The sequence below is a fragment of the Rhinoderma darwinii genome, chromosome 4 (assembly GCF_050947455.1).
Source record: "Rhinoderma darwinii isolate aRhiDar2 chromosome 4, aRhiDar2.hap1, whole genome shotgun sequence".
NCBI classification, from domain to species: domain Eukaryota; kingdom Metazoa; phylum Chordata; class Amphibia; order Anura; family Rhinodermatidae; genus Rhinoderma; species Rhinoderma darwinii.
This window is the reverse complement of record NC_134690.1, coordinates 207,669,596-207,685,710: the sequence shown is the minus strand read 5'-3', so window position 1 is coordinate 207,685,710 and position 16,115 is coordinate 207,669,596. Positions and strand designations below refer to the sequence as shown.

General features: G+C 39.1%; 1 protein-coding gene across 2 annotated transcripts in view; it reads right to left on the bottom strand.

Moving 5' to 3' along the window:
* Positions 1-1,114: 1,114 nt before the first annotated feature.
* Positions 1,115-16,115, bottom strand: part of ZNF292 (zinc finger protein 292) — a 91,706-nt gene continuing 76,705 nt past the window's right edge. For both annotated transcript variants that reach the window (XM_075862121.1, XM_075862120.1), the window contains exons 6-8: positions 12,339-12,475; positions 11,434-11,575; positions 1,115-8,642 (exon numbers count right to left, since the gene is read on the bottom strand). In XM_075862121.1, the coding sequence (XP_075718236.1) occupies positions 1,581-8,642; positions 11,434-11,575; positions 12,339-12,475 (7,341 nt within the window). In that variant the 3' untranslated portion in view covers positions 1,115-1,580. The remainder of the gene's footprint in view (positions 8,643-11,433; positions 11,576-12,338; positions 12,476-16,115) is intronic.

Sequence of the window (16,115 nt, the reverse complement as noted above, 5' to 3'; positions counted from 1 at the left end):
TAACAGTTCAGTAATCCTAATAATTTCATCCAATTTTAAAGATGCAGCTTTTGTAGAATACTTTCTTTAAAAACAAAGCAGTTAAAGTGGAGTGTTATTAATGGATATCCGCTATTACACAGGTAACTGGTAAAAAGAATAATAAAAGCCTACCTGCAAGTAAAATGAGTAATTCAACATCCTCTAACAACCAATACTTGAGTTTACCAAAGCCTTTAGACCATGCTCACACGTCGAGGATTCTGCACCTGAATCGGGACAGAATCCACATGAAAATGTTTTTTCCTTATATTCTTAATTCACGCGCTATGGAAAAAAGGCACCACAGATTTAAAAAATGATTATTCATGCTGAAAAGCTGCGAATTAGCGTCACTGAACTTGGAGCTAATCCGAATGCAAATTTGCATGTATTAGTTACTAAAAAAAAAACAAAAAACAAGAGACAAAAAATTCAGTGCCAGAAACTCTGAGCTTTTGCAAACAGAATTTTATAGAGCATAAACACTGTAAAAAAAAAAAAAAAAAACGCCTCAAGAAGTTATCCAACAATGAAATTCTGAATAAGCATCATGTGTGGCTTTGTTCTTTAAGAAATCATTTGATGGGTTAAGGGAAAAAAAAAACAAAAAAAACCTTCAAAGAACGAAACAATCCATATTATGGTATTAAAATCAATTAAAATGGAATTTCCCCAACCTAGCACTTATACTGATGTACTGCAAAACTGGACACACGGTTACACGGTGAGGAAAAAGCAAGGAAAACGGATGCAATTTTATTTAGACTCACAGGTAATGCTTTTGACTGGTATTTTGCCAACTGTAAAACTAATCGTAAAAAGAACCCATTGAATCCATCTTTAGTTGAAGGGAAAAAGGAACCATCATTTCTAGTGTATTGATTGTACACGTGTCCACCCTACAGTCAGACAGGTTTGCAGCAATAAGCACTGTACAGATGTGTAATGCAACCAAGTTGTCAAGTATTTACATATTAAAAACTTTCAATAGATACTCTGTTTAAGTAATTACATAAAATGTGCAACTCAAAATACTTCCAATACAAAATTCTTTAAAAAATGTGATTGCTAGATTAACAAATGAAAATCCGAATATAAATGTGTAATTTAATAGTTTAGACGTAGGCAGCAATGTGTCAGATTGATATTTACAAAAAGGAAAAAATAAAAATAAAAAATGAGAGTGCCTTGTCCCTCCAAAAAAACAAACCATATTTACAAATATCCTGTAAAACATGAGCAGTGAATCTGGTAAATAAATCAAATTTCACGCATAACACACAAACTATTAATTTGTGGAAATTACAATTTATCAATAGAAATAGAGGGTTTGGAACAATATTTACAGTACTGAATAAAATTTCCTTCCTTTAGTCCCATAGGGATAAACATGGAATAAAAACATTGCATGACTTGAGCCACATCTCTCTTTTTTTGGGCCAACTTTAGTCACTTTCACAAAAAAAAAAAAAAAATCCTAATAAAAATACATTTATTGGCATGCTTGAAAGTTTCTAGTTCACAATAAATGTACAGGCTTTGAATATACTAGGACCATTCTATAATGTGGCTTCACCATCTAAGTCTATATTTTGTTCCTTTGCAGCATTTCGACTTTCATTGCAGCAAATGTCATGTTTTTTAAGAACCACAACTGGTTTTAATTCATTTAGCTGCTTTAGAACCAGTTCTATGTAATCATTGAAAGCCTCATTTAAAACTATTTTTACATTGTCCATGTTGGGTAGACGTGATGGGTTAGAAAATAGTAAGTATATATCGGTATCAAAGTCCTCATCAACAGAAAGTCTAGGCCTCTTTTCACAGGACTGCGGTACGGTCTCTGTCTCAGTCTTAAAATTACCCTTTTCTACAGTTTTCTTTTCCTTGACCGCAGATTCTTCTAGGAATTTAAGGAACGACACTTCAAATCCCATAGGTTTGAAGGCGCTCAAGTCAAATGCCGGTGCCTCCTCACAACTATCAGAAACTAATGTGTCCTCACAGCTCAGCGTACTACTAGATTCAGCAGACAGTATTTCATCCTTTGCGTCATTTTTTCTCTTTCTATTAGGAGTCCCATGCTTTTGTTTATTGGTTCGTTTTACAATGTTTACGGGCCGCTGTGGCTCAGACTGACAAGAACTTGATTCCTGGAAGTCACTGCCTACAATGGATAAAGTCCTTGCTTGGCTCTCTGAGCTAGTGCTCTCTTCATTGCTTAGTTTTGAAATAAACAGTTCCGTTAGTTCATCCATCTCATCCTTTTCAGTTTCACTCTGTTGGGAAGTTGAAATTGTGGACTCATCGCTACTTTCAAGTAAAGTGGAAGTTGCTTCTTTTTGTTGGGGCAATGTTGTGTCATTGGGGCTCTGGTGAACCTCTGGCTTTTCAAGCTCTTCTGCGGACTCTAATTTGGGCGTTTGAGACAATTCTTTAGCTTTGGTGCGACCACTCCTTTTGTATACAATTAGTGCTTTTTTGTGCTTCATAATGAATGGCCTAGATAATTTGTGGGATTTGTAATGTCTAATAAGGTTGTGGTCAGAGGCGACAATAGATGTACAGCCACGTACCATGCAAGGATACTGCTTTGTGAGTTCATTTTTACATTCTGCCAACGCGGCTTCTTTATCCTTCAAGGAGTACGTATGTCTACCATATTTAAGAATTGATGGCCCTTTATCATTTTGGCTAATTTTGCGTTTAAGATTTTTTTCTCCCTTGCGGACTTTAGCTTTTCTTGCTTTAGGAACATCAACATTATTTTCACACTTTTGTCTCGGAACTTTGTGTTTTTCTTTAGGAGGCTTGTCATCAATTGTATCCGGATCATTTAGACAAATTTTCCTGGGCCTGATCAAATGTTCCTTGTGTTTATCTTTGTGCTTTAGATAAATATGCCGAAGCAAATTAGACCTAGTGGCATACACACGGTCACAACCTTCACAATCACACTTGTACATTTCGTCGCCTTCCATTTTAACAGGCTTCATTTTTAAGTCATGGACTTCCTCAAGGTGTTCAATGTATTTTGAACAAGTCGTGAAAGTAGCCATACACTGGCTTTGATCACAATTAAATTGTCCTATATTTACAGTGGAGATCACATTTTCAATTTCCTCCGCAATCATCTCATGAAGCTTCACGTAATGTTGTATTAGGCTAGCAAAACTGGAAAATATTCGAGAGCAGTCAGTCTCTGTACATCTGAACTCTTTAATGATTGGTCCATTGCTATCCTCTTTTAGGTCATCTTCTAGAGAGAACTTAGAGCCATCTGACTTGTGGAATACTTGATAATGAAGTATTAAGTTCTGTTGAATTGTAAAAGCTGCTGTGCAGCCCTCATGAACACACTCATAGGGTTTATATGTATTTGATGCCTTAGTAGGCTTGCCATCTTTTTCTATTGCCTTTTTATGCTTATGTTCTTTTTCTTTTGGCTTCCTCCGTGCTTTAGGTCTTTTTTTGCTTTTTTGATCAACCGCAACAGAATGTAACTCTCCAGAAGGCAAATCAATAGGCTCCCTAATTTCTTCAACCTTGGGGGCTTTTAAGACTTTCACAGGAGGTAATTCTTGGTACGTCTCTGGGTTCTGAGTTAGAGGTTCTGGTTTGGTCATCCCTAGAGCAACTTCGTAAGGTTCAATGCTCTTTTTTACTTCTGGACTTCCACTTGGCATTTCGGGAGACAAATCAATACCCTCATTAGCAGATTTTCTACCATAAGGCCTTTTTATTTTTAATTGTACCATTTGTTCAGAAGTAAAATGATGCATTGACGTACAGTGAGCACGGAGATTGGAGTTTCTGGTGAATGTTTTCGTACATGAAGGTACAACACATCTAAAGGGAGCAAACTTAAGCTGATGTTTCTTTATCTCTCCTAGTTTCTCTTCTGTGTAATAATGTACTTTACTGTAATGCTTGAACAAAGCATCTTTAGTCATTGCAGCATAGCTACAGCCCTCCTCTTGACAAATAAAAGGTTTTTCATTACATTTATCACCTAACAGTGAAGATGCATCAGGTGTTTGTTCAGACAATAAACTTACACTTGGATTTGGAACAATTACACTAGACATTATGGGTAACACTTCAATAGGTGAAAATTTCTCTTCAGTTTTTAATTCTTCACACATCCCATTATCCGCAAGCTGAAGGTTCTGTACCAAGTCCATGATCTCCAACACTTGTTCATCATACTTAACACAAGTTTCCTGGGTAGGAGACACTGAGCAGATCGGTATGTTCATTTTGCTAGTAGGGCTGGGAGCAGTGTGTGTAGACATTATGCTATGCATGACCCCAGTTATTTCATCATCTATACTGCTAGAAACACTAGATCGATTCTGTGGCATAGAACAACAAATATTCGGAACGTTACCATTAACAGAGTAAACTTCAGTGGAGTCAGAAGGCGTAGTATCAAAGGTCTTCTCCCTAAAATCTGTGTGGACAATTAGTTTTTCCGTTTCTTTATGATCGGAAGTGAATGCTGGAAATTGCAAAGTGTCACTTTTTTCTTGCTTTGCAGCAAGCTGGCATATTGCATGAGTTTCTGAGCTAGCCTTAAGACTCTCATTAATGCAAGACATAAATATCTCTTTATCAGCACTGCTCAAATGTTTTGCAAGGTTTTCCAGTAAGTCAGAACCATAGGTCATAAAGTTTGGTTGCATCTCAGTAGACATTTGTAGGTTTCCCCCCACAGCTGCCAAAATATTTTTGGCCAGCTTATGTGAAGCTTCAACTGCTACAGGTGCGTCCGATTTTTTCTTCCTTTTGGAACTGTTGCTCCTTTTCTTGGTGGTGGTTACAGAACTCTGAGGTCCACTAATAACAGATACTCGGGCGCTGCTTACTGGTTTGGGTATGCAATGGCTTCCCTCAGCTGAATTAGTCACTAGATTTGGACACAAGACATCTGTCTTTACATCTTCTTCCACTTTGGGAAGCTTTGATCTGTTAGTACAATAAGTCATGTTAACATTTTCTAGACCGTGTCCACTCTCAGTGATACAGTTAGTCTGCGAGACCTGTGTGGGGGCTGCACTTGATGGATCAACTGTGTTTACTGGATGACAAGTGGTAATGCAATCATCTGAAGTCATGTTGGTGGGCAGCGGTTTGGTACTTATATTTTCAGAGGTTTCAAAATTTTGCTTAACAGGACTTCTCAATTTGTTTCCAGATGGCAAATAACTGGATATGCTAGGATGCATAAATCCACTGTGCAAATATTGAGCACTCTCATTGTCAGACTGCACAGGTGTCAAAAACGGCTCATCTTTAATTGTCATTTCTGAGCTTAAAGTCTGTGCAGGCGCTTGTGCTTTTTGCTTTGAACCAGATGAAAGAATCATACTTGCCAGAACAGAGTGCTGCCCATCTTTCTGTGGAACTACTGGAGGAAAGTCATAATCATTATGGGGCTTACATACAGTCCTTTTTGACAAATGGCCACCCAAAGAACGTGGGTTGGTAAACACTCTAAAACACCTGCTGCAGATAAACTTGCCATCTCGGATAATGGCAGGGCATTTCGCACGAGGGCTATGCTTTGATCTTCGTTCTCTATTTCGGTTTGTCCTCTCAGTACTATTCTTATTATCTGCTGAATTTGACAGCATGGTAGAAGATTTCTCCAGATTAAAATTAGCATCCATTTCAGTTCCATCAACCTGTTTGGAAAATTGAGTTTCAGAATCAGCATCTTCTTTCATAAAGACACAGTTATTAGCCTCATTGCTAGCTAGAACATGATCTGAACTGCCTCCAAGTTGAGAGAACATTGTACTTCCACTCAAAGATGACATGACTGGCACAGGATCATTTTCTGTTGGCATTGGAAGAAATGGGTCTGAACCGTTTTCAAATTTCATAGGTAAAACTTTTGCCAAATCATCTAATTGTGATGACAAGGTAGCATTACTCAAATTTCCAACTTCCGGTCCCAAGAGCGTTTCTGCAACATTTTTAGGCATTCCTTGAGATATGACATTTTCTACAGGACTCAATAAAGGATTGACTAGGTTTCCAAGGTGTGTTGGGAAGACTGGATTTGGTAGATGTTGCAACTGGTTACAGTAGTTCGGGTTCACAGCATTCTGCAGAGGTGATGGAAAAGTAGAATTATTTTGACCCCGTGGCCCTAAAAGTATACAATAAGTAGGTTTTTCATCGGATGTTGAAGCCTTTTGTTTCTTTCTATTCTTGCGCTCAGTTTTAAAGGAATTATAATGATCAGGGTGAGTACTCTTCATGTGCTTGCCAATGCTCTGAACTGAATTATATATTCGCGTGCATCCCTCTACATTGCATTTGAACCTTTCAGTTTGAGCTGTTGGTACTGGAGTTGTTGTGGCAACACTGACAGGAGGCAGAACATTTGAGAGTGCATTACTTGTTTCAAGTGACAGTGGCAAAAGGTTTTCGGCCTTTGCACTGTCTTCATACCCAGACATAACTAGATTATTTTCACGCAGTTGGGCAGTTTGGGTAGCTATATTAAATTGCAGTATGTTACTTATCTGCTGATCTCCTTCCATCTTGATTTCAGTAGAATTTACAGCACTAGCTTGATCTTTACTTGGCTGACCTTGGCTGCTATTTTTTGCATCTTGAAACAATGATAGACACCGTTCTTTCATACCTGGATTTGCTATGGTTTGTGCCTTATCTGCAGGATCGACACTGGTAAGTAGTTTATTTCCACTCAATAGGTCATGAAATCCTTCAACAAGAGATGGTAATTTAACGTGTTTAGATTCGGCTTGGAAAGTAGAATTAACCAACATGTCTGGTTTGGGTAAAATATTCTGAGCCTCAGAGGCTGTTGGCAAAACCTGACTTAAAGCTGAATTAGGGAAAGCCTCACTGGAAGACGGAAGTAGTTGATTGAGCATTTGCATAGATGTCTCTAGGTCACGTGAACTCACTGCACCAGTTTTCTGGTCTAGCAGTGCTGCTTCAGGCTCTTTAGCCATGTTCGAACTGGGAACGTCTGATGAATGTAAGGACACGGCATTAAAATTTCTGTTTGCATGACACTTTTGTAGTGATTTTCCTTTGACCGTAACACATTTACTACCAGCAACTATTTTTGTTACTTTAGGGAGATCCTCAGGCTTGTTAGACTCTGGTGCTGGAGAACCTGATGAATGCTCAGATAAGTGCTGTTGTAATTGATGTTCAGAATGATATATCTTTCCACAGGCAGGGATTTTGCAAGTGAATGTGCTGTAGTGTTGTGCTTCATGGTCAAAGAGCATATAAGCTGCAGAGAAGATTCTTCCGCACTTTGGAAACATACACTTTGCTTTGAAGTCCCGATGTGCCTTTCTGTGCGTTAACAAATCTGCGTAAGTGTCAAAAGTTGCCTTGCACTTCATTTGTATACAAATGTATGGTTGACTCCCACAGTGCATTTGCAAATGATCATTTAAGTGAGTTAGACTGACAAACTGCCTTCGGCAATACTGGCAAACTACCTTCTTGCTCTGTATCTCAAGAAATCGTGCAGCTTCTACACAGTCTTTATGACCCTTCACATGTGCAATTAAATTTTTGAAGTATTTGAATCCTTTGTTGCAGAATTGTACAGGACAAGGGAACTCATTAACTAGTGGTGGTTTCTCAGTTTGTAAATTCTCAGACTGGTTGTCTTTGTCATCATTTTCATCAGAGTTGTCATTATCATTAAAAACTATGAAGTCATCAGAGTAAAGGGTGTTTTTCTTAACTTGTCGCTCTTGTTTTGTAACAGTCACCGTTTTCTTTTTCTTACATGCCGGTGTTTTTTTAGGCACATTGACTAATTTCTTGACAGGCCGCATACTTTCCAGTCTTTCTTTGCAGGATTGTTTGACATGTAAAGTTACATGAGGGATAAAGGTATCTTTAGTGGTATATTGTTTTGCACAGATTGGACAGCTATAGATGCCATCTATGCAGTGTTTTTGAGCATGTCGAATTATTCGGTGACCCAAGAACTCTTTGTCACACAACACACAATACTGCATGTAAGCTTGCCAGTTTCTAAACCTTGCAGATATGTTTCCATGCTCTTGGATTTTCTTAATACGCCTCTTTTTTTTCTTTTCTTCAATGACCTCTGGAGCAGGAGCAAGGTCAGCAAAGTAATCAAATCCATTTAATGTAGTGTCCTTAGTCAATTCTTGGAAATCATCCACTTGATCATATGCTTCGTTGTCATTTAACTCATCAATTGAAGAAACAATAGATGCTTCTTCTCCCATTAACGCCAGACATTGACGTTTCAATGTTTTCCAGTCCCAAAACTCTGGATCGAATGGCCATCGAGTTTTCAAGACCAGCAACAACTCACAGCGCAGGGAGTTTGGAACAGGAAGACTTTCTTCATCATATTTTTGGTCTGGTTGGTTATAGAGCATCTCAACAGCATAGTATGCATCGACAGTGGGCTCCAAAAGGAATTCTGTAAGTTGGCAAGCTCTCTTGACCTCCAAGTCTTCAGGCAATAAACACGAGATTGTTTTGCAGATGGAGATCTTCACCTTGGCATTGTCACTTGACTCTAAGCGAAGGGCCCGTACACATAGCTCAATACAAGTTGGGAGTCCTGCAGCCTCAGTCTGAAATACCAACAGAAATAGTAGTTAAAAGTTAATAGTATTTGGCTGAACTAGTAAGAATTGCTTCAATAATACTGTACAGGATGAGATTTCCAAGCAAGACTATTTTTAAAAATCTTTTAGGATAAACATTAACAGTATGTCAATATACAACAATACATATACAGCTGATCCACAGTGGATCTTCAGTAAAATCCACGGCTGTATCTCAGGATTTCCAGTCTATAAAAAACTTAGCGCAGTAAAAAATGACAAACAAAAAAAAAAAGGACAGAAACATCATCTCTGGCTATTAAAATAAGATTGAGACGCTACGGAAATTATTTTATTGAACAAAGAAAGTAGATGTCTGGTAGTGGAATGCAAAATAACATGCAAGTCACTACCCAAGGGTGATGCTGACCTGATACTTATTTTCCTCTGTGATGGCTACCTTTAGGTCAGCTTCAGTAGGACATAGCTACGATTAGTTACATCAGATAATGTCCCTTGTCATGATTATGTTTGGGAGATCTATTCTCGCATGTCTTTTTCTTAAACAAAGTCTCAGCACAAGGTAGAAGGAAACCATTTAATAAGGAAATGCAGGAATATTCAAGACGCCATTTAAAAAAATAAAAAAAATACAAAATATAAAAAATAATTATATATATAGATGTGTTAGAATGGATCTCTGTAAAAGGATGTACAGATGGCCTTAGCTGTATTACGTAATCTGAGCTTGAGGAAGTCTGAAAACACCCCTTGTCTCATCAATTGCTCAGAGTGCTGCTCTATCCCCCTCCAAGCTTTGCACTGAGCAGATAGAGAATGATTATGAACTAAAATGATTATGAACTAAAAGGAGTAAAACAATATAAAAATCGACAGGTAAATGCAACACATATACGAAAGCAAACTAGACTCAATCAAAGGGTAAGACTGCAGAACGGCTATGAATAAGAAATCCACCTTAGATCAAACTCCAAGCACTATACATCTAGCACCATGATCACGAATGCCGTTTTAGATGAGTGGAGTAACGTATAGTCTACTTTCTCATGTGAAACTTCACTGTAACAGCAAAATTTACTGTAAGAGCCTTTTCAGGTCACGTTTTTCTTCTATGTTTCCTGTATATAGTGATGAAGCTCCCGGCGTACACGCCAAGTGTGGCTATAAACCTCCATTGCCAGACAGAAACCAAAAGGTTTGGTTTCCCTTATGGCCACCACCGGTTAACGTCAGTATACTCCAAAAATAAAGGTTTGGAATAGTGTAGTAGACTGTGATTTCATAAAAAAGTATCCAGTAAAAAAAAGTATATATTTTTTTACAATGGGAACCTATGGGTGATGGCTGCCACTGTATGTATCATAGGCCTCCGTTAAACGTAAACTACCCGGGAGGCTCCTGTGACGTCACAGTCCATATATGGACATAATCACTGGAAATTCCCCAGGCACAAAAGCGTAGAGCTGCCTTCAGAGTGTGTATCCTCAGAGAGAGGAGGCACAATCTTCCCGTGGCACTGGAAGCCACTCATCTGGACCTTCTGAGGAAGCTGAGCTGTGGCTTGGCGATACGCAAGTGACTTACATTGTAGCATCTCTCGTCACCACACAACTTTTTATCCTACTTCCTCGTTGACGTATGGCTGATCTCCTTTCTCCAACCTTTAGGTTCACAATATTGTTTGTGACCACGGTGCATGAAGTTAATATTGGTTTTTTTTAGATGCTTATGTGTCCGATGCACTGCTTACATTTATTTAAGTGGAAAAACTGTGTGTGTGTGTGTGCGTGTCATGGAAGAGCCCTCTTTTCTGGCAATTAGTCAAAGAACCTTTGTGCTCCTAACAGGAGAATCAAACAAGATGATTCGAAAACTGAGCAAGATGTATCCCCAAGTCCAGGCACCCAGTGAGTACACGGACATCATTGCCTGCTCTTTAACCCCTTTGAGGACACAGGTGTGGCCAGGGAGGGGTTACCAGGCACAATTCATAATGTAGCACTGGCTCCACACTCTAATCTGCTGTTGACTGGTTCTCAACAGGGGAAACCGCAGGAGCACAAGTGCAAGAAAGACTGAACCTTTGTACTAGATCTAGACAGAGAAGCAGCAGAGTAAGGTGAGCCCTGCCATGCCATTCACGGACGTCTTATAAAAAGCCTGTGAGTTATACCTGGGCTTAAAAGCAGCAGGAGTCCCTTGACAGAGCATCAGGATTTAGAGAGCCTCCCCTCTCGGAATCCCGATGCGCTGTCTGGGGATTCAAGCTGCCTTATGTCCACTCGGGGAATCACCTGTGACATAACCATCCATATAAAAAAAAACAAAAAAAACGACAGTTACGTCAGTGAGGCTTTTCGGGCACTGCAGGTCTGTGCGCTGGAGTTGGAGATATTAGCTATCACGTAAGGGGTGAAGGGGACAAGTGAACCAGAGTCTGTAGCTTCCCTGCATCCCCTCTTTCTGCTGCTGCCAGAGAACCCCCAGACACCTCAACTATCAAGAGCTTCAGTGTCCAGCGGTATTGGGGTTGAGTTTGGATGTAAATGAACGAAATGAGACGGCTGTGCCAAGGGAGGGGGCTGAATGGGCAACGTATCCTACTGTATGCCTATACTGTGGAAACGTTGCAGCCTTCCATCGGAGGTATATGCCGGGAGTCCTCCCGACTTAATCCTCCGGCATAGGTATAAAGCGTAATGTGTACTAAGCCTGAGAGATGTGTGTATTTAAAATATATTGCAGATAGTGATGGTATAAACATGTGGATTTACTAAATGCCTTCTAGAAAACTTACCTCTGACTGGATAACCTTGATGAGAAAGAAGATGTGATACACGGTTTTTGTTAACTGAGACAGCTGACGACATATTTCTAAATACACTTGAATAGATGGTTCAACTCTTCTCTGCAGCTTGCTCCAAAACAGTGTCAACTCCCTAAGAACACAAATATGCATTTAAAAAAAACAATATTAAAGAGTTGTAAGCCTTAAAGCGTACCTCCACTTTCATAGAAAAATTATTATAGTGCAGGAGTGTGCACAATAATAGTTTTTCTAAACACCTTTAATTAGCAATTTTGCCTCTAGCAGCAGGACGGACTATGTAAAGTCCGTGCTTCCGGCAGTGATTAACTCTTCAGTGGGACACAGAGCGTCCTGCTCATCTCCACGACGCCTGTATGCAGAACGGCCGCCAGCACTACATAGTTCTATAGCGCTAACTGAAAGTGGAGGTACGCTTTAAGCTTTGGTGACCAGAACAGGTTTACCTTTTGGAATGATGCATTTTAAAGGTGATTATTTATCTTAGTCTACCCCAATATGCTTTCTTCTTCTCATGATTGCGAGACAGAGGGGCATTCTTTTTGTACCAATTTTGGAACCAATATGGTATTATTCTGTTAACAGTATATAGGGAAAAATGGGCATAACTATGGGGGAAAAAAAACATATGCCGGTTATCTTACTTTGTACTATAATATGGTTGGTTTAACACACTTTGACCTAAAGACTCAAATTTCTCCCCTCAATCGTTATAGCATAACAATAAGATATATCATTAAGGTTTGACCAGTTTTGGTCTGTCCTGATCAATGATTTCAGGAATTCGGATCTAGTGTTTAGATGCCTCTAAATTGATTATTTTTTTCTTAATATGGCCTAAGACTTCGCTTACTTTTTGTTTTCTACGTACTCACCAGGCACAATACATCTCCCCAAATTGGAGTTGGCGGGATAGAAATGCTGCGCACAGTATAAGTGATGTTTTTTCATCCCCTTCAGATTCGAGATTACATATCATTTCCAACGCATCCTTGCAATCTACTTTGGCAATCTAAAAAATAAAATAAAACACATTACATTGTAGTAGTAGATAGTGACCATGGTATTTTAAAAGGATACTGTAAGGACGAACCCATCTAAAACATAAAACTCTTGCTGTTACATTGTTGATTTATCTGTCCAGTGACTATACCATAAATTTGGAGTACGCTCTAAAGAGATCCATCACACTATAACAGCTATGTAATTTTAGTTCCAGTACATAAGACAGCAGTAAATACCATTGATAAAAAGAAACAAAAAAGTCCTGACTTGTAATGCAAAGCATGATTCCATTTCAGCAATGATCTCATTATTGCCTAGTTAGGCTATGTTCAGATCATATTTTTCGTACTCGACATATACTCCGGGGAAAGCTCCCGATGGTATCTGTCAAAGCTTACGTTTCACATATACACCAGCGGCATGAATGAGCATGATCCTTTTTAAGATGTATTTGTTAAATGGATATCATTATAGTCTATGGGTGAGGGATGCCATGCTTAGTAACTCGTTTAACGCATACCTCACGCATAGGGCTATAAAAGCATCTGTTTAACGGCTATGCCATGAAAAACGGCTTAAAAGCTCATTATGTATTCGTATAACGAATGCCAAACAGTTGCATCTGTAAACTATAGGCTACTATGTTAAAATAAATATATTTTTTTTTTTTTTACTGGACTCCATGGGATGGAAGAACGTGATGTACACCGGACAGAAAAAGGACAAAATATTATTATTTTGGCCTCCACCTGACAATGGACCCCTGATGTACAGTCTAAGCTTAAACAAAACAAAAAAAAAGTCATGTAAACAGTGCCTTACCAATACTCAAAAACAAAAAACTGCAGGACATGTCTGCATTTCAAAATATACACACATACATACACAGCTGGCGATCGAGGGTCTTAAAACCTGTGCCATTTGAATGTCAGGTGCACGGCAGTCAGTGACCCTGAAGAGAAGATAGAAGCAGTTTCACTGCTTCTATCTTCTCTGATTGATTGTACAAAGGGCTCAATGAGCGCTGTGTATAGAATAGAGGCAGCAGCACACGATCGCCAGGATGAAGTTAGCAGGAGGCTGCTGCTTGCTCTAACTAGAGCGAGCACAGCCCTAATAGTGACAATAGTCACTATAAGAGGACTGATTTCCCCCATAACTGGGACTACTGTGCAGCCAGTTAGTGGAAAAATGTGTAAAAGAAAAAAAAAGAAAGAAAAAGAAAGAAAATGAAAGTCTTCCAAAGTGGTCTTCTGAACTTTGAGGGTCAGACTATAATAAAATTATAAGATAAATAAAGCGCAAAAAACAAAATAAATACACAAAAAAATACCACACAAAAAAAGAAAAAAAAGTTCCCCTTGCAAATCACTGCCATAAGAAATTAGCTGAAAAGCAAAAAAAAAAAACAAAATTTTTTACTATTATTTTCAAACTATAAGCCTGAAAATGCTAAAAATAGAATTAAAAGGAAGTGTATAAAAATGCTAAAAAAATAGAAGCCTGCATGGTCTACAGAAAAATGTTGCAAAAATCACGTTGCTAGCTCAAAAAATTAAAAAGTTAATAGTTTAACTAACGCATGATAAAAATGGCTAAACAGTGTCTGGTCCTGAAGGCTCAAAATAGCCCAGTCCTGAACCGGTTAAACAAAAACGTAAATGGGTTGTCTCATGATTAAATATTTAGTTTTTCTTATAGATCACGCTAAACATAACCTTTTAAAAAAAGGTTCTGTGTCTAGATATTGCTATTACATAGTTATGGCGCCCCCTAGTGTTCTTTTGATTCCCACTCAGAACGTCAACCTAATGTGTCTAGTACAGGTGAGAAAAAGCCACTTCTTGCGAGGATTCTTATTGGCTTGCACAATAGCAGGGAGAACTCTGCTACCCGTGTCCAAGAGGATCTGGCAGGTGGTACTGAGCGAATTGGACTGTGTCCACAGGCACTGGAGACATTAAAGGGGTCTGAAAGAAAGTCCTAAAATCCTAATGCTCAAGTTATCCCAACAACATACAGATCGCTCCTAATCACCTCCTTAATGTTTTTAGTCTGTTTAGCCTGTGTGTATTTGTTCACCATCTCTGATGCAGCGGGTCAGTGTAAATTTCAATTCTGTAGGTGTGCGCTAGTTGAACGGTCACATGACCTCAGCAGTGCTGTGCACTTTTTCCCCATGATTCAGGTGTCTGCTGTGCTGGCTCCCGAGCTTTGTTGTGCACTTTTTCCCCACGATTCAGGTGTCTGCTGTGCTGGCTCCCGAGCTTTGTTGTGCACTTTTTCCCCACGATTCAGGTGTCTGCTGTGCTGGCTCCCGAGCTTTGCTGTGCACTTTTTCCCCACGATTCAGGTGTCTGCTGTGCTGGCTCCCGAGCTGTACTGTGCATTTTTTCCCTATGATTCAGGTGTCTGCTGTGCTGGCTCCCGAGCTTTGCTGTGCACTTTTTCCCTATGAGTCAGGTGTCTGCTGTGCTGGCTCCCGAGCTTTGTTGTGCACTTTTTCCCCACTATTCAGGTGTCTGCTGTGCTGGCTCTCGAGCTTTGCTGTGCACTTTTAATAATAAAATAATATGTAACATCTTGTGTCTGTGAGATAGATATGAGATGTGTACACACGCATGTCTATCCATATTAACCGCTGTGTGCACCACGGACAACAGTTAGACGAGCCTGGAGTGACTCAATAAAGGTGCTGGTAGGTATCTACCATATATATATATATATATATATATATATATATATATATATATATATATATATACACACACACACACACACACACACACACACACACATATACACATACATATACATACATATATATATGGTCAAGTTAGAAACAGACCAAAAGCTCGGGAATAATCAGAAGTTCCCTAGTGCAAGCGAAAATAAAAAGCACGTTCATGAGACCATGGAAGCCGACCACAGAGGCATACTATGCACGGGATGTTTCTTTGCCCGACCTTAGCCAGAAGAGTGGGTTCTGGTCGGATACAAGGGCAACCAGTAAGGAAAACATAAGTTCTGCCTGAGGCATGGTCTGAAGGTATCTTCCTAACAGTGCATTTTGGAAAATGACATGCAATTAGACAAATGTATAACTGCCATTTCTGGCCACATTCAACTGGCATTTAGTTTGTGGGCAAACCCCTTTAGGTGGACTTTGAGAGGGAATCAAAAGAACAGCAGGGGCACCATAACATGTAACCGCAATATCTAATCAGGACCATCTTTTATTAAATGATTGCAATGAGAAAATTGTTGCTTTGTGTGGTTAAAAAAAAATACAGTATTTAATCTTGAGACAACCCTTTTTGAGGATTAACATTAAAGTGCTGTACTAGATTTCATCATTAATATAAACTCAGAAAGGCTTGAGATGTGACTTTTCTAACGAAGATATGACTTATGTTCATTAGCATACGGCACAGGAACACTAAAAAATGGAATACTAAAGGTACAGAGCCGACTTAGAAGATAATTATAGGTTACATAAAAATGATATCACCCACTTCCACCAGGTATTGATGGGTTAATAGGTGAAATGTTGGCGACAGGCTCCCTTTAAGCGCTTCCCAAATGGATAAAGAAAACGAATTCAACTTATCCACTTTGAAACCATTTATTAAAACAATTGAAAAGAT